Source organism: Plectropomus leopardus, chromosome 1, assembly GCF_008729295.1.
Source record: "Plectropomus leopardus isolate mb chromosome 1, YSFRI_Pleo_2.0, whole genome shotgun sequence".
Taxonomy (NCBI): Eukaryota; Metazoa; Chordata; class Actinopteri; order Perciformes; family Serranidae; genus Plectropomus; species Plectropomus leopardus.
The window spans coordinates 14442878-14461843 of record NC_056463.1 but is presented as its reverse complement, the minus strand read 5'-3'; the positions used below and the strand labels follow the sequence as shown (position 1 = coordinate 14461843).

The following is an 18966-nucleotide window of genomic DNA, read 5'->3' as shown; positions in this document are numbered from 1 at the left end:
ATTGAGAGGACAATCAGCAAAGTAATCATGAATAACAAAAAAATTGGTTTCAGTCTTATTGTCAGATCCAGCTTCACTCTGCTCTGCTTACTTGAAACTCATATTTATATATTTATGCCACATGATGAATTATTAAACTGTGAGGTCTGCTGTTACTGCAACAACCTAATTCCCCAGTGGAGATGAATCAAAATGAATAAATTCTAGAAAACATTTCTATATTCTATACATTGAAAGCTACAGAACTGTGAATCTTGCCTAGTCTTATTTCTCTTTACTGTCATTTATTAAATCCTATAATGTTTCTGTATCTTAATCAGGATATTCATGTTTTTTATGCTGCCAGTTAGTCCTACCCCCTACCCTGTCCTCTCTTTTAATTAAGGGAATCAGATAATCTAGTGTAATACATATAATGTAAATAAAACCAGTCAGGCAAATCAACAAACCACTATATAAACATTTACATGAGACTAACAGGTGATGTTGCTCGTTTCTAATTTTCTGGTGATCCTTGTGACATCAACCAGCTCGGACTGGCTGCTCAAGTCATATAAAACAAGTGGCCTCAGGGAGTGGTCACTTTAGCAGCTTGCAGTGAGAAGGTGTGATTAAACTGGCGTCGAGTCATCAGGATGCAGGAGGCAGTTTTTCACACGCGTCGGGGGACACTCGTACTTCGGCACAGACGTGCCTCGACTCCTCTCTGCAGCATTGTGGGGAGCAGCTCCAGCGTGCTGGAACCGAGCAGATGGTGAACGTATGCGGCGCTCATGCATGTCATCATCACCTTCATTAGCTGAAGGTGACATATGACATCATCTGGGCCGCGTGCATTATAGGGGGCCAGAAAGAGTTGTTTGCTTCTTTTTCTTCTCTTTTTTATTGCTGCGTGGTTCAAGGTTGTTGATGGGAGGTATTTTGAGTAATCACAATCTGCCCCCTCTGCACACACACACATAAACATACACACACCTTCTGCCGGCTCCTCCTCAAGCCTCCCCCATTCCCACCACCTCCCAGCATTAAGGTAAATAAGGGCTTCCAGCAGAGAGCCAATGAGCACGGGCCACTGAGCAGAGATGCATGTTTGTGTTGCCTTCCTCCCAGGACCCTGCTCGTTTATCTTGGCTGTCAGGTAAAGGGCAGACTCAGAGAAGGTGAAACTTTTTTCTTTTTTTTTTTTTTAATAAGGCCGGCTCCGTTTCCATAGAAACTGCAGGACAACATTACAGGGACAATGATAAGAGAGCAAAGTCTGGTCTCAGGGCATCCCGCAGTGTGCCACATTGTTGTTGGAGACGTTTGTTTTACGTCAGATGAATGAAAGAGCTATTTAGATTTATTCTCAGGGAGCCTCCAGACTCAGACCCTTTTTACAGTAGGAGGTGAGATTAATGAGAGCATATTCACACCTAGCTTTCAGCTTAGGTCAGGAGCTAAAAGGTAGTTTTCACTTATAAAGAGGCGCTGAGTCTACTCTGGGTATAATGTCCCTTATGCTGACAAAAATGACGGTTGTGCATTTTCTGATAAGGAACTAATTGTAATGTTTGAATAACATATGGGAGATAACATGCAGATTCACTAAAAACAGCATAAAGGTTGTTTTTGCAAACTGTCAATATTGCAAACCCGAGCAGCCTCTGCATACAGAAAATTCTCCAGGCTGAAAGTGCATAAAGAAGAAACAAATTGCACAGGTAATGAATACTTAATGACTACCACATTTTTCACTTTGTGGCAGTAAATGGGAAGCATGTTTGGTTAACAAATGAGTGGAAAAATCAAAGAAAACAGAAGGTATCACACGCATTGTCAAAAGCCTGCAGCCGTGAGATAAACCAAGACAATGATACGAAGATATGAGAGGTTTTGTTTCCAGTCACACTCCTGCAAGAGAAAGAAATTAAGTCTCCTCTGGAGCAGAACTCAACATGGATATGGTCCACATGTAATCATAAAGTTGATATGAAATGCCCTCGATAAGAAGGCACATGACTCTAATCCATGGGCAGGAAAGTGTTGGATTCTGCATTCATCATGATATTATGACCGTCTCCATAACAGAGAAATACTTAGGGGGATTCTCTAGCAACTCTCCATGCACAAAACAAAACAAGAAAGGAAGTATCAGGAGCTTTATTGTAGACGTCCATTACTAAAATTGCTCTATTAGTCTATTGTTTACTGGTCTGAGTGCAGAACTATTCCTGCTAAGAACTGTGGGAAACAGCTTTTGTTATCAAAACAATATTGCAGCGTCCTTGTGATTAAATCACATTTTTGTCAGCATCTCCGATTCCTTAAAAGGCTTTTATGACGATCCCGCTCACACAGAGGGTTTTCTCACCACAGACGTGCCACCTCTGCTCCCTCTTTATGAGCATTAACTTCACATTTTTTTCCAGCTCTTTGTTCTGCGTTTTTCAGCAGCTTCTGATTTATATCTGAGGTAAAGAGAAAGAGTGCTCCGTGGGGACCGAGTGTATGTGCTCGCCAGTAGACGAAGGCCGATATCACACGCGAGGGTGAGGGTGTGTGCTCTGACAGCTCATCAGTGGACAATAAGGCCTTGGCTGTTAATGTCCTGCTACCTGGCATGCTGCAGGGTCGCAATCTGCTCCAGATGCCAGAGGCAGGCATCCAACTCATGGTGGAGGGAGAGAGGGGGCTCGAGAAGGGAGTGGGCTCACTAAAAAATGAATGGGACAGGACACACACATGCAAGCAGCCAACTCGGAGTTTACTGTCTCTTCTGCACAGTGGTCTCGCTGGCAGTTACTGTAGCAACATCAGGGATAATATCTGAGCACAAATAAATGAAATCTCTCTTTTCCAGAGAGCTAGATTGAAAATTTATCTGTGCAGAGCAATCATGCATATTTCGAGAACAGTGGGGGGGGCTAAGGCAGACAGAGACACGCACACATCTATACGCGCATAGAAGAGGGACTTATGAACTCAATTTAGTCAGCCAGACAGAGTTCTTGATTCTGTCACTTGGGATAATCGTCAGGATGTGGTACTCTGACCAAGCCCCTGCGTCTAAACCCAGGCAGGATATAAGGTCATGTTGGAGTGGAACTCTAGCCATGCAGCACCCAGACCTCAAGTGCTCCAGTGGTTTTGTGGTTATCTGCAGTAGCCAGCTGTCGCAATACAGAGGAGCTCTTCAAGAACGTCCCCTCTCCTCTTCCTCTGCCTCTCATCTTTCTCCCTCTCTCTCTCTCTCTCTCTCTTTCTGTCTCCGTCTCTCGCTCTCTCAATCAGCCCACCCATCTCTGTCCTTCTCTCTTTTGTCTCCTTAAAATTTGTCAATTGTTTTGCTGCTGTTTGCACCAAAAGATTAAGTCCTAGAACAAGTCAAAACAAAACTATTATGGTTGACGTTTGGAGCCCAAGTACTATGACAAGACACTAAATTACCCAGTTTGTTCCCAGACAGGAAAAGCGAGAAAAAACCTCAGCTATATTTGAATTCAACTTTATGAAGCAGCCTTTGAGGTACTGGGGATTTCGATACCACATTCATTTCAAGTTTTTTTTTCACGGGATGGAGGGAAACAACTCTCTTACTTTCTCGCATGAGAGTGACTAAGAGGACAGCTATGCATAATATATTTGACAGCGCATGTTTAAAAGGTTATTCCTTTCCGTTCAAAATTAGGTCAGTTCATCACTGCAAACGAATGCAGGAGGAGGCGGTGAGACTTGATGTTCTGCAGTGTGTCTGTTTATCACTTAAATTTGGTTTTATGTCTGTCACTGTCAGGGACAACATGGATAAGAACCACCACTCCACCGCATACATCATCCAAACGGATGCAGAGAGAAGCAGTGAAGTGATCAGCAATCTGGCGTGTTTCTACTGTGTGTGTGTGTGTGTGTGTGTGTGGCTGAAACCCAAAGTGCAGAGCTCCACCTGCTGGTCACAAAAGAGCTACAGCAGCACCACTGCAGGCCTGAAAAGCACAAGTGTTTGGATTTACAGCTGCAATGACCACAGTCACAGCTCTGCCAGCAGGTTTATTAATGGACGGACAGTGGGCATTAATATGTGCACTGAACAGAGATCACCAGCTGGGATTTTATGTTTATTTGAGGCAGTATGCGGGGAGTTCTCTGCTATATACACATGTCCTGTGAGTTATAGAGTAAACATTGTTAACCCATGTGTTTTGTTGATACTGGTTCCTCGCTGTTGGCTGTATGTGTAAAACTAATCATTGCAAAATCAACCAATTTTTAAAACTGTGAATATTTTTATTTTGATCTTATTGTGTCAAAAATGCTTAAAGCAGTAACCCTTTTTATCTCCCACAGAATGGGTTTGCATATTTTATTAAGGTGGCAAATTACAGAAATAACCATAAAGCATATAGTTATGTTATAGGGAGTATGAATCTACAAAATAATTAGACCCCAGTGAAGTGTAATTCCACATGTGAGCAAACAGTTCTACTAAACTGCAACAGATATTCAACTTATTTGAGACTTGTGATAGTGCAGTGTAAAATTCACTGTCAACAATTACAGAATCCAATCCAGTAGCCAGAATTTTGTTTGGCATTGAATGCTTCTGAAAAGCACTGACATGTGCATTGTTATGAAGCGGATACATTAAAACTTAACTGTGGTTAACATGTGGTCAGGTTTTACGCACAAAAACCTCTTGGATACAATAATTAAATGGTCATTTTTGCCTGAAATATCTGTTTAAGGGGTACAATTTTCAGTCTCAGTAAAAAACAACCGCTTTTAGTCCCTACAAGTCTGCTGGAAAAACATTGATGGGTTGCTACGAAACACCCATTGCTGGTGTCTAAAAAAGCTAATGGAAACACAGCAATGACTTAAAAAACAACTCGTTTTGTTGTTTGTTGGTCTTAAATGGTGGTCTGCAGCTTGGCAGGTATCTTTCTGGTTAACACATTATCATCCGTCCCCTCTACCTTCCAGCGATGAAGTAAGCTTAAAACATGTGACCATACAAATGTTGATAATATATGCATGAAATGTAGACATGTGTAAGTGATTTGCAGAAACATACAATGCATACTTTTTTTCTGTCAGCTGGGATGCAGATAAAGAGCATACATTTGTGTGCTCTAAGAACTCAAACAAAAGTAATGCATCATTTTCTGAAGCATACCTTTGAAAAAATGTTTATTAACAATTGCTATAAAATCAGCAAGAATAAGCATTAGGCTGATTTAACCTTTTTTTTCTTTGGTTTTCATAGTGGGACGGTTTTTAAAGGACTATTAACAAGTTGTTCCCAACTTGGGGGTCAGTAGCACTGCAAGGGGTCACAAAGCAGGACTCAGTGGTCATGAGATGGTGAACAGCATAAGAAAGCATTCAAATACACTGAGTATGTTTGTATCAGACTTAACCAGAAAAAAAGCAAAGATTCATGCAAATTACTGAGTAATTTTACTTCCAAATTACTGATAAAAATCAATCAAGAAGGGAAAAATTACACTTTGGCTAACAACTTGGAGACACATGCTATGTGCTGAGGGGCCACAAATATTTGTTCATTTTAAGAGGTCACAAGCAGGAAAAAAATTAAAGAGTGAAAATTTATTTCATAATTCAACACATACAGTCCCCTGATGGGAGCACCATGTGGTTTTTGCAGTGACGCTCAGACATCCCTCAAATGAGGAAGCATGTTCCCCGCACAGCCTGACCTAAGCTCTTGATGCTTCTTCAGTGGATTCCTATTAGCAGAGCTTAAAAGCTGTCATTTCAGTTAAGCCAAGGCAAATCACCTGAGCTTCACATCTCATAGGGGGGGTAGGTGGAAGCCAAAATGAGACAAATGACGAAACAGGCAAATGACGAAATAGTCTAATGAGGAAAAGAAAAGAATAGATCAGAGTTAAAAAGAGCAGCATTACAGAATCAATCCTTTCCTCTGCTAACTGGCCACACATTGAGAAAAAGGCCTGCACTCCGGCTCCGGGGCTCTTATTACCATGTGATTAACCTCTTCAGGATTAAGCGGGCAGCAAAGAGACACGGGAAAGGTCAAAGGTCAGCGCTCAGACAGCCACTCCAGCATGAAGGGTGGCCTATTAAACGAAAGGCCACGCTCAAATCTGCCCGCCTGTCTTCAAGCATCTTTTCGATGTAGCATTCATCCCACAGCCCTCACCCCTACCGTGCTAAATTCCAACAGCATGCAAGGTCAGTTGCCTTATTATCGTAAAAATAAAGAAAACTGTTGTACTCAATTAGAAAAAGGCTCTTTGGAAATATAAACACGCGGCCAAACACCTGGTGTGTGTTGGCAGCCGTGAGACAGACTGCAGGTGGGGATGAATTAGAGGGACTCTGCACCCGAGGAGGTAATCATGAATAACACATCACACTCTTGTACACGTCGAGGCTGTAGCTTTTCAACACTGCTATAACTCCTGGTTGTTGTCGCTCATTGTCAGGGAGAAAACAATATATTAAAATACAAAAATAAATGTGCTGCCTTGCACACACGCACATATTAAGTTTTAAGATCAGGTGTCAAACTGAATTAGAAAGTAAATATGTGGCAATTGAAAAAAGGGATGAGGATCCCTGTAATCCCTCGACTAATGCAATTTTATCTCAGTCAGACTGCAGGGGAACAAAGGGAAAATGGTAGCTGGCGTGTGTGTGTGTGTGTGTGTGTGTGTGTGTGTGTGTGTGTGTGTGTGTGTGTGTGTGTGTGTGTGTGTGTGTGTGTGTGTGTGTGTATGCACAGCTCATGGCAACACGGCATTCCCTCACTGTGTGTGTGTGTGTGTGTGTGTGTGTATCCATGACATATGGAGAAAGCATGTGGGAATGTGTTAACCTTTCTGCCCAGACGGGGACACTGTCTCCAACCAAAAGAGGATCAACATCACTTCCACTGTCTGAGGGATGTTTCACTGTTTTATTTTATTTATTTCTTGCTGTCCAATGAAATAAATCACAACATTTTAATCAGTCAGTTTGATGAGTGTTAGGACATAACAAACCTCCCAGATGCAAAACCTATACCAATAATCTTGGGCTAAGTGTGGGTTTTATCTTTTTATACGAGTGCAGATAAAATTCCTGGCTCTGGCATCCATAAATGTGTTTGGAGACAACAAGCTTAATATTTTTATACTAACAAGGCGTCACATGAGTACGTTCATGTGAAAGAGGTCGCATGTAGTGATGAATCCACAGAGAATCATCACCCAACTCTGCAGCTCCCCTCAGCTCTATGGAGCGTTTTAGCATCTTTAAGTTAATTGGTTTTATGGCCCCCGAAACTTTATTGTTTTGGTTCACTCTCACCGCTCTCATCAGTGTTAATTTCAGCCGCAGCAGGCAGCCATTTTCCACTGAAAAAGCTCTAAAAAAAACATACTGCCACACTACTTGCTCAGCACCAAACAGCAGACAGACACAGTTAGAGACAATCTGCTAAATGCTCCATTGTGTTCACCAGCTTCAGAGACCAATATTTCTAAGAGAAATAGAAATTTTTGGTCTAAGTAGAGACCAAAAATAAATCTAAAAGAGAGTTAATATTGGACTTGAATTCATCATGTGGACCCACACTAAACTCCAAATGAATGCTCATTTTCCTCCACATGCTAAAGGTCTTAATTGTTACAGTTTGGTGACAGGGATCCCTGTGCATCATCCAGGCAATCAAATCAAGCACCTCTCAGCTCAAGGGCAGGCTTTCCGAGGGAGAAGAAAGGGCTGGGGCTGATCGATGGAAACTCCCACTTGATTTACTATCAAATAGATTTAAAATCTCGTTTAACCTATTATCCAATGAGAACTGCTCACCTGTTTTGGGTTGAATTATGTGTGCCTGTTTTGTCTTTGCTTTCTTTCAGTCTAATAAGGACATTGTGTTTACGACATGTTTCCGCTACTCCCCCAGCTGGCCACAAAAATTCATTATTGCAGGTTTAACAAAAGACGTCAAAGTTCTCTAGTCTAAATTGTTTTTCTCAACACAGGCAACCATATAAGACTTGGGTAATATTGCGGTATTACAGTATACCAGGGTACTTAGGAATCCCGATCCTATTATTTGCAATACCATCCAAAATACAGATGCTCCTCTTTCTATGAAACTCTAAGGATGTATTGTAAATAGTGCACACCCTGCGCCAACAGAGGTCTCTACTGGTGGAACGGGCAGCTGAGCTGGTGACCATGGCATGTGCAAGTGGTGGGGATAATGTTACAGGACTGTAAACAACCAGCTAGCAACGACAGAGAGACATCGAAGGAAAAAAAACTGCATATTAGCACATTAAATCAGTGACTTGGGGAAGAAAAATATGTGTGAGAACATTGCCTTTCTTGATATTTTTTTGAGTTTGGCTATTTATTTATTTGACTGAAAAATCTATCAGAGCCAAGAAAACACAGTGAATTCACCAGTCGGGGATGGTGGATGGGGGGGTTAGGTAGTGCCAACACAAAATCAGTAATATACCTTTTACCCATGTGAAATTTCAGGAAAGTTTAAAAAAAAACATATCCCGCACAAGCTTACCAGATGCCCAGAGAGTGCGCTTGAATTTGAAGGCAATTTTCACACTGGCCAAAAAGTCCACTTGATTGAAATTGGTTTATAATTGCTGTTTTTTTTAATGTGCTATAACCCCTGATAAATGACCAGTTTCGCTATCCAGATTTGATTGATTCAGTCCATTAACATTTAGAAAGTCTAGAGGAGCCACAAGATTAAATAATTTCCTCCCAATTCATAGCAGAGTGCTAAACCAGTCGTAGCCAAAAGTCTGTTATGTGCTTGCTCTACGGACCCAATGATACGGAAGCAGCGCCGATCATCTGGGTAATTTTATAAGCGATAGCTGAACGCTTTTGGCTTCATGCATCACTGAGCAACTTTCATAGGAATGAACATGTCCCACCTCCACGTCTATGGTTTATTCCTATCATACAACAACTCTGCTAAAAAGACTCAAATATAGCTTTGAATAAGAGAAAACTGGATTAATTAATACGTAAACAGACTGCAAATCTTACAAGACAGATATCAAAGTTGAGTCCTCCACAGACACATTTTTGATGGTACAAAAACAGTACTGATGTGTGATATCCACTCATATGTTCAGCAGATATTGTAAATTAGATTTTTTTTCTCTGTTATTCAGCATCATTCACATTCTGGCTGTGAGTGTAATTACAACTCACCAGCTTCACTTCAATGCAGAGACTCAGTGTGGGATTATTTCAGGTGAAATTAGCTGTCACAAAAGAAGACAAAACTGTTAATAAGCCATAATACTAATCAGAAACTTTAATGTCCAATCTTTTTTTTTCTCCTCCCAGCATGAATGTGCGAGCGAGGAACAAACCAGGAAGAGACGGAGAGAAAGAATGTGTTTACCAAATCTCCCCTGAAGCGAGACCCCATCATCTACATTCGCACAGACACTGAGATGAAAGCAGCTTGTGTTCTTCCTCTATGATCTTATCTGATTGTTCTTTATCTTTTTGTTTACTGGGGACCCAGATGAGGACGTGCATTAAATCTCCCTTCAATCTCAGGCTCATGTTTTTTTTACTGCATGTGCTCGTCCTTTTTTTATTAAATAAGACAAAGCCCTAGTGCAACACGCTACTTCTTTAAGGCCATAAAACAATCTGGGCCGGCACACACAAAGAGCTGTTTTAAAAGACATCCGCACACATTCAAATGTACAGTTACACACACACACGGAGCAAGTGAACCAATCGTTTAAGGTCTCTGAGGCCTCGATAAGCTTCTGTAAATCAGCCACCATCCGGCAGTGAGTTTTATTCCCCTCTCTCTCAGTGGATGTTGGGTTATGACCCGTAGGCAGGAGGTTATTTATTGCTTTTGTCTCAGCTTGTGTTGACTCCCAGCCACTCATCTATGGTTCTAGGCTAATAGAAAGCAGCACAGGGTTGTAGATCTGCAGGAAGCCTGCTAAGCTGCAGGGACTCGGCTCGATAGTCTCCTCAGAGCCTCCCCAGATTCTTAATGTCTCTCAATTCCTCAGCTTTCTTCCTTTGCTTTTTTTTTTTTTTTTTTTTTTTTTTGGTAATGACCAAACGAAAATGAGAACCTGTGAGTGAACCTGAGGTGAGCGAGCTCCTATAAATAAGTGTTAGCATGAATGAGGAAAAGAGGAAGGAGGGTTAGAGAGCTGAGAGAAGCCTGCAGACCATAAACATTTCCCAGAGGCTGCTGGCAAAGATGATAGACAGCCTGCAGCCTGCTGGCCTGCCTCTTCCTCCAGCACATAAGAAATATCTCTATTCTCAGAGAAGACGGCCTCCTTTGTAATGGAAACTTGAGGTGTTATGTTGGAAAATAACAAAAGATGAAAAGCGTAAATTGTCAATGCCAGAGTGAAATTTAACCTTGATACTCTGTCTCCATAGTAATGCTGTTTTTGATGAGCAACAGCCAACCACACATTCTTCAGACGTCTGCGATTCTCAGCGGTTGCTAAGAAGGCTGTGAAAAACGTTCTTCGCCCTTCTCCACCCTCCTCCTTTCCAACCTTCACACTGCAGCCGTGAAACGATCTCAACAAGACTGTCATCCTTTACAATGGGCCATCTAACCCAAACTGGCAACTACAACCTCACCGTAGTTTGAAATACAGGTTCACTTGCCATTTCTACAATGCTGACAGCAGCTGACAGTTAAGAGTAACAACCACAGACTGAGGATAAATGAGGGGGTCCTTGAGTGATGACAACACGGGTAAGATGGAGAGCGGTGATGTAATGGAGACAAGGCCGCTGACTGATACTATGAAAGAGGCCAGTTTGCCTGCTTCAGTTCACAACCATTCATATCCGAGACCTATGTCTCTGAGCAGCAACAGTTAATAGATGCATTGTACAGCAGGGTCAGCATGTGCATGTGTGTGTGTGTGTGTGTGTGTGTGTGTGTGTGTGCGGTATTTTTGTGATAGGTGTGTGTATTAGACCGGGGTCAAACAGTAAACAAACACCCACATGCCAGAATTGTACAGTGAGATTTCACTGAAGCTGAAAAATTGTGTCTTCATGTAAACTGAAGCCCATTTTTAACATGCAATATGCTGCATTGCTTTTTGTCGATCAGGTAGGACAGGGTATTTAGGGAAAGAGCTTGCACAAAATTATGAACAGAGATTCTTAACATAACATCTTATCCTTTTACCTCACTGATAAAAAAGTATGAATATTAAATACTGTTTATTAAAAAAAGTTTAAATGCTGTACAGAGGATAACAAGTTGTGCACCGAACCATGATTGGCTTCCAAACTGATTTTACAAAATCAGCTCATCTTAAAAAAAAATTCACGCGCAAAATTATCATTTTTATATCAATTTCTTGAAACGTTACCTGCAAACTTTGTTTTTCTGGCAAACAGAAAACAAAGAATTCAAAAAGGTCACAGGGGTCCACATTTATAGACAGCAAAACATTATCAAAACATCTGTTTACAAATACTTACACCTCTGCTGCAGTGTACTTTAAGTCATATTCATAGAGCTTAATGCTCAGTACTTCCCAAACACCTGCGTGTTCACAGAAACGTGAAAGACTTTTGCCTACATGTAACGCGCCCTCAGCATATAGGAGCATATAAGCTCCGCTTAAATCATGTTCAAATGTACACACAAGCTATTCAGCCATGTAGGAGTCTGTTCTGACATTTTTAAATCATAATGTTTCAGTAAAAATGCATAAGTTTAGGAAGTACAGGGCATACGACTGGACACAGAGTGAGTAACTGATATACGAATGGTCATTTTGTGGGTGCAGTATTCCTTTAACCGTTCAAATTTGAAGTGAGCACAGAGACAATTTCCCCTGCTCTCTATTGCCTGACTCTGCGCTCACATCATTCTGCACAGAGAAGGTCAAACATCCACGTGAGGACAATGAAAGGACTGGTTTCTGGTGTGCTCCACTGTTTGCAAGTAATATGAGGAACTGTACAAATAAAAGAAAAGCAGTATCATCTCTACGCTTTATCTTAAAATTTGGAGTTGTGTGAAAAATAAGAGTCTGAAGTCTTACAGTGAGGTTTCAATTCTGTTCATTAAGAAGGAGTTGCATCATCATAGTAGCACATTGCTTTGTTGACTTGTTAAATAAAAGTTTAAAAAAATGTGTCCGTTTGTGCATGTGTGTGTGCATGTGTGTGTGCGTGTGCTATTGCAAAGAAATGAACTCTTGGCATAATATAAAATCATCAGTGAACAACATCTGTTTAGACACCATGTTTGTCCAAACAGATGGGAGACAAATCAAAGAACAACACCTGAATAAATGAGTGAAAAAAAAAACATGACAAATGTAGATGCCTCTATACAAAGCATGAGGGTTCACTGAACGGTTTGATTATCTGAATAATTTTTGACTCAATCTAACTTACCTGTGGAGTGATTTTAAACCAATGTGTTCAGAGTTTCAGAGACTTTGAGATGCTTCATAAAGGAGCACCAAAGCTGTTCTGTGCTCATCTGTTTTTTAGATTTCTTTAAAAACTAACCTTTTTACGATGTCGGTTCCGTTCCAGCAGGACAGCCCGTCACTGGAGGCCAGCTCACTCACACACAGCTGATCCGCCAGGCCGCCATAGTACGTACGATACAGACGTAGACTGTTCAGAAAGTCTCTGAAAAAGCAGCCGCATGAAGAACAAATAGATAATTAACTTCATTAACATGTGTTTTACATATTAATTGTGGATCTAAATTAAAAGCAGAAAATGACTCTTCTATCTAGGCACACATCTGGCATCTTTCACCCATTTACCTTCGCCTGACAGCCAGTGAGTCCCCTGACACTCTGACAGGAGCTTTAAGAGGGATGGATTCTCTGCTGCTGCTGCTGCTGTGCTGGATGCTGACTGACTGCGCAGACTTCCTGCTCGGTGGGCCACACAGTTTGTGCACCTATTACCCAATGAGACACACACAGATTTAAGTCTAAACACTGAGGGAGAAACATGCATTTTAAGGCTCGGCAAATTGCACTGGTGCATGACAAATAAGCCTTATTTTAGATGCTTGAGTGACAGCTGTTTATACTGAGGCCATTAGTGCAGCCAAGCCTATCATCTCCAATTTTTGAATGTACTGCATGTGCAACCTATCAAGCAGCAGGGACACAGAGCAACCACTAGATGGAGCTGTGGTGTCTCTATCAGGAGAGGAAAGAAACTGTGACATTAATTTCACATAACTTATATGAAGACATGTTTATACTTTATGGTTGGACTTTAACCCTGTGAAACCTGGACTGACATCACTTTAACTGTGGTGCTTTCAGACGCCTTTCACAAGATTTAAACCACTGAACCCTGAACAACTAGATGTGATTTCTTACACAAACATGGGAAAAAAAGGTAAAGAGCAACTTGGTAAGAAATGGTTCACAAATTGTGAGAAAATAGTAGATTCAACATTATGTATTTAAAATGATGTTATGAAATTATTATAATAAATTAATAAGCACTTTTCCCAGGTAATTTATTTTTTTCTTTCTTTTTTACTGATTTTCAGGTAATTTTAATGTACTTTTTATTAATTTCTTGTACATTTTTTTCTCATGTCTTCATTTGCTGCTTATTGCCTTCTTCCCAAGTTTTTAAATGATATCAAGCCAAGTTGTTCAGGTTAGGTTAATAGATGAGTTGTATTTCAAGGATAAAGACTTCTTAGTTTGGGTGAATGAGTCTGTAAGGCTGTCTGAGGAGCAGCTGTTGACATTCTGGATTTTGCCTAAAACCTTCTCTGTCTGAAAATTTAACAGTGAAGTTTCTTAGAGCTGCCCACACGGGTTATTTCTGGAGAGTTCAGCTCTGGTCTGACTAACCTGTGTGTGATATGAACAGTTTTGAGCCTTTTATTTTTGGTCTCTTGACACCACATACTCATCTGACATGGAGCTGCGGCAGCAGGATTGACTGCTTTATACATAATTTGTTCTTCTCCCATTTACTGTTGATACTGGTTTTCGACCAACACAAGGTCCCAGCACGGTTTTAAGTCTATCATCTCAAACATTAGCTTGCTTGCAATCGCCTAGGTATTATGAGGTGCGAAATTCAGATGAAGGGCAGGAAATGATAAATCCATGTACTGTATGAATTGGAGATAGAGAAATGTGACTAAATAAAAGGGTTGAATTAATCTACAAACAGCAGGTTATCAGAAGATTTGTCCAATGTGAACACGACTGCATTACAAACCCCTTATCCTCCTTTCACAGCGGGCCAATGACAGTGTACCAGAGTCTAGTGGACTATAACTATTTTGCATGTGATTGGGTCCTTAACTCGATGAGTAAATGTGCTTTAACATAACCAGGGTTCCCACACATTTTCATAGACAATATTTCAAATCTTTCCCATGACTTTTCATTAAAATGATTTTTTTCCCTTGCTCCACTTACCTGGCATTTTTCAAACAGATTAAAACTCAGGATTCAGACATAATTTTAGCTAGCTGGCATACAGCAAATTAGAGAAGAACCCAGGAAGAAAAAAAACTTCACACTGACACATATTAGAGCTTCTACATTGACAGCTACAGGACATGAATTGTTAAGTCACATTACGTGGAAGGTTATCCACAGAAGATTACTGTAAATATAACTACACACAACAAAATTCCATAACTTTTATTGATTTTTAACAATTTCATGAGCCTATAAAATGTGATTGTGAAATTACATGTCTTTTCTAGGTTTTTCTTGACTTGGGAACCCTGAAAAACTGTCTTTTATATTTAAACTCTGTAAATGGACAGTGTCAGCTCAAGTTAACTAGCATAAAGTAACATTAGCCTATTATTTTCTACCCATTAGGTCAACCCTTCCCAGAGGTCTGGTGACACTGTAATTGAATCCGACTCAAGACATGTGTAACACAACATTTTAATGTCAACGTCTGATATTAGCTGGCTCTGCTCTTCCAGGGTGAAGACGGAGGGTTTGGATCCATATCTGCTGCAGTATCTAAGTTTTTTTTTTTACTTCTCCCCTTTACATCCTACTATTTTCAGGACTTAAAGTGGCCCTTATATTTTCAATTTCAAACAATACTAAATGCATTTTTTCCGCAATCAAAGCTGATGGCAACATATTGTACATACTTTGACAGCATTGCATAGCCTATCAATTTATCGGTTAAATTTCACATGTTCGATTAAATTAAACAACCGATTAATCGATCGTCAATTAACTGTTATCATCCCCAAATGACGTCACGTGCAAAGAAGCTATGCAAAACCTTTCCTTAAAGATCGTCTGACCTGTGCTGAGAGGCGGGGTCCATTTTTCTGAGCATGTCCGACAGCATCATGAAGCAGCATGTGAACTCCCAGAAGCACTTGCTCCAAATCCTGGGGTCCGTGCATCCGTGTTGACAGGCTCTCTAACGAGCGAACAAACTCCCTCCAGTGGGTATCAATCTCTGCCATGCTTGCCAAACAGCCCCGCATCACATTGAGGCAGTAACCCATGCACGGCTTGGACTGGGTTAAACCCTGTGGACCAAATTACTTTGGGATCAGTGATGCTGAAAAAACGTTCATTAAATTAGATCGATGAATTTCAAAGACATGAATCTATACCTGGCAGTGAGGACAATAGTGCATCTTGAGCAGGGCCCGCCTGCACTCGCGGCTCAGCTGTAAGTGGTCCGTGGTATTGATGACCTCGATGCCGAGGTGCAAAGCCTGAAGGAGAAGCTTCCCAGAGACCCCAGAGCGAGCAATCTGATCAGCCAGGACGCTGGGCGCACCACCAAAAGGCCTCACATCACGGCTGGACAACCTTACACACTCGGCGTAGCCCTGTGAAATGTGGCTGAGGCCAGGGTTGATGAGGTGATTGTAGACCAGCGGGAAAAGAGCGTCGAAGAATCGCTGCACTAAGTCATCAACGCTGAGCTCAGACCCCAGCAGGAAGAGACTGATATCAGTGAAGAGTTCCCGCACAGGACCCACGGCCTGATCAGCCATGTTGCGGTATGACTCTTGGAGGACAGCGTTGGTGTGATTCTCCGCCTGCCTCATCAGAGCCTCAAACATCTCTGTGGGAAGACAAAAGAACAGAGAGATAGACAGAAAAAGATTATTGAGGGAGTGCAACTCATTTAAACACATTATCATCTCTATTTTGCTTCACAATTAAAGAGACAGTTCACCCCAAGATCAAAAATACACATTATTCCTCTTATCTGTAGTGCTTTTTATCAATCTAATATGTGTTAGCACATTTGAAAAAACTCAACAGAGATGTCTCCTTACAGAAATCCTGACCCAGTACTCAAGATAATCCACAGACCTTGTTGTGAGCAGATTCATATAGCATCTTCTCTCCTCGTGCCTGTCCCGCACCCCTCCCTGATGGCAGAAGAGCCATTAACCGAAAACTCTGAGCTGATGGTTTGTGTAAGAAGCTAAACTTGTGCTGATCGCATTTTAAAAATTAAGTCACTAAGAGGTTCTGAAAAGTTGCAAAATCTAATGAGAAAGTTGCCACGTTGGGGCACGCAGCAGCTCACCTGATAGAATAGGCATACCCATGTACCGAGGCTGCATCCTTGCTGCAGCAGCCACAGTTTGGACTCCACCTGATGGCCCTTTGCTTCATGTCATCCCTTCTCTCTCCCCCCTTAAAATAATACAGGCAACAAGCCCAGAAGAAAGTTGCCAAGTTGGCAGCACTTACTGCTGGCACCACTGTGCTAGCTAAGTTACAGCTCAATCACGGAGGACGCCATTAATGTTCACATCTGGCGCTGTCGCACACACACGCCTCTCCTCCATGACAAGGTGCACGCTTCCTTCTGCATGGTCATACGGCTGACGGGTGCAATTTGGTAGAGAGAAAAATAGTTCCTACATGAAACTGCTCACAGCAAGGTCTGCAGATTATCTTGAGTATCAGGTCATGACATCTGAAAAGAAACATTGCTGTTGAGTTTTTTAAATGTATTTTTTGGCGCTTTGAGCACCACAAGCTGAGTGCCATCTAGTTCTGTTACATATGAGAGAGGGCAAACATAGAGAGGGCCCATATCTCTGACACTCTGCAACTGACACCAAAACTATTTAGATTGATAAATGACTACAGGTGACTGTAGGTGAGGGGAAAATCTGGATTTTTGATTCTGGGACAATCTGACCCTTTAAGTTGCTCTTGCTGCCTGTTGAGAGCCAGAGATGCAAAGAGAAATAAAAGCCTAAATATCCTCCTAAAAGCTGAAACTACAGAGCTGTAATATAAACTGAGCTACCCACAATGTAGCTCTCTTATAGAGCGTCTGCTTCCATTAATCCAGAATGAAGAGAGACCAGGGGTCCCAGCAGGAGCTAAAGCTCCCCGTGTCTTCTCACAGGGGGAACAGAGAACACGTAGGGAAGCAATTTGTTCTCTAATCAAAGCCTGAGCTGACAAAGAAAAAATGAAAAAGAAAGTGGCTACAACACATCAGCGAGGAACTGCTGCATTATAATATGAACAGAGCTACAATATATATTGTGTTTTGATGAACCAACTACTTCTACCAGTGTGAGGAAAGAAAGCTTCCTAGTGTCATGGGAGTTCTTGGAGTGAGAACAAGAACGAGTGGATAAAACAGAGTAAGGAGGGAGGAGGAGAAACAGGAGGTTAAGAGACTGAGATGAGAAAGAAGAAAGGTGGAGCAAGATGGGGGGAGGAGAGAGGGAATTTCACAAATTAATTCCTAGGAGACTAAGCAATTATAATATTGTCCATCCCATTTGCACACAAGTCACGTACAAGGCATCACGTCTGCCAGCACACATAACAGACTCTGCGCTTTACAAGGATAAGATGCTCACTTTCAAAAAAATGTATCTGCTATCCTCAGCACATGATTTTCCACCCACATTTTTTATCACCATGAAAGTAAATGTCAAGCAAATTCTGCTAAGCTGCATTTGACACAAAAAATCTGTCCACTCCTGATAAAACTTGTGTGTGAGGGATACTGATACTCAGGCCGCTGCATCAGGAGGCAAAGGAATATCATGCTGTTGCTCTTTTGCCTGCCACAGCAGTGTAACCCACACTGTAAGTAATATGTGTGTTTCTACATCAGTGTGTGTTTTACGACCTGTACAGATTATGCAGCATTATGGCTAACATCTAACATCTACCTCACTGTGTGGAACTGTTTTTGATCATTCAAATAGGAGTCTTAATATGGAAGAATTAGAGATAAGACTGAGCCCAAAAAAGTCAGGCCCGACCCAAGCTCTTTCCACGGCAGTAGTTTTAGGCCCGAGCCTGATTAAAAACCCAAACTTGAAGGTCCAGTGTGCAGGATTTTGCAGGATATATTGGCAGAAATTGCATAAACAGTTTTAGTTTATTGTACAATGACCTGAAAATAAGGTGTTGTGCTTTTGTGACCTTAGAATGAGCCGTTTATATCTACATAGGTAGCAGGTTCGTGTCCATGGAGATTGCCATGTTGCACCGTCATGTACCGACAGTAGCCCAGAATAGACAAACCAAAAACTGTCTCCACATAGGTCCTGTCACATTTTTGCATTAGCCGCCATAGTGAGCAGCCCCTCTGTAATGAGAATATTGGAAAAACACTGATTTTTTTTTACATTAAATGTCTTTATTCAGTGTTTTTACCAGATTTCACTGGATTTTGGAGAGGAAAAGACCTCTCCTGTGTGCCCAACTGCATCACAGAAACACTGATTCATAACATGAAACTGCTTTATTAGGTGTTTTACCCTGTAAAAAACACTTAGTCCGTTTGTTATGGAGAGGAGGAGACCTCTGCAGATATTCGACTCCTGGTAAAAACCTCCAGAGAGGTTTAAACTGGTTGCAAACTGCAATTTACACCACTAGATGCCACTAAATCCCCCCAGATCTTACACACTGTTCTTTTAAATCATTTATTACAAGCTAAAGTCAA

The 18966-nt window shown here is 41.4% G+C and overlaps 1 protein-coding gene across 1 annotated transcript in view; it reads right to left on the bottom strand.

Annotated features, from left to right (window-relative positions):
• gpc5a (glypican 5a) overlaps positions 1–18966 on the bottom strand; it is a 161769-nt gene that overhangs the window by 109158 nt on the left and 33645 nt on the right. Inside the window, exons 3-6 of the mRNA XM_042491763.1 lie at positions 15629–16089; positions 15308–15541; positions 12807–12946; positions 12541–12666 (exon numbers count right to left, since the gene is read on the bottom strand). Of these exons, the coding sequence (XP_042347697.1) occupies positions 12541–12666; positions 12807–12946; positions 15308–15541; positions 15629–16089 (961 nt within the window). The remainder of the gene's footprint in view (positions 1–12540; positions 12667–12806; positions 12947–15307; positions 15542–15628; positions 16090–18966) is intronic.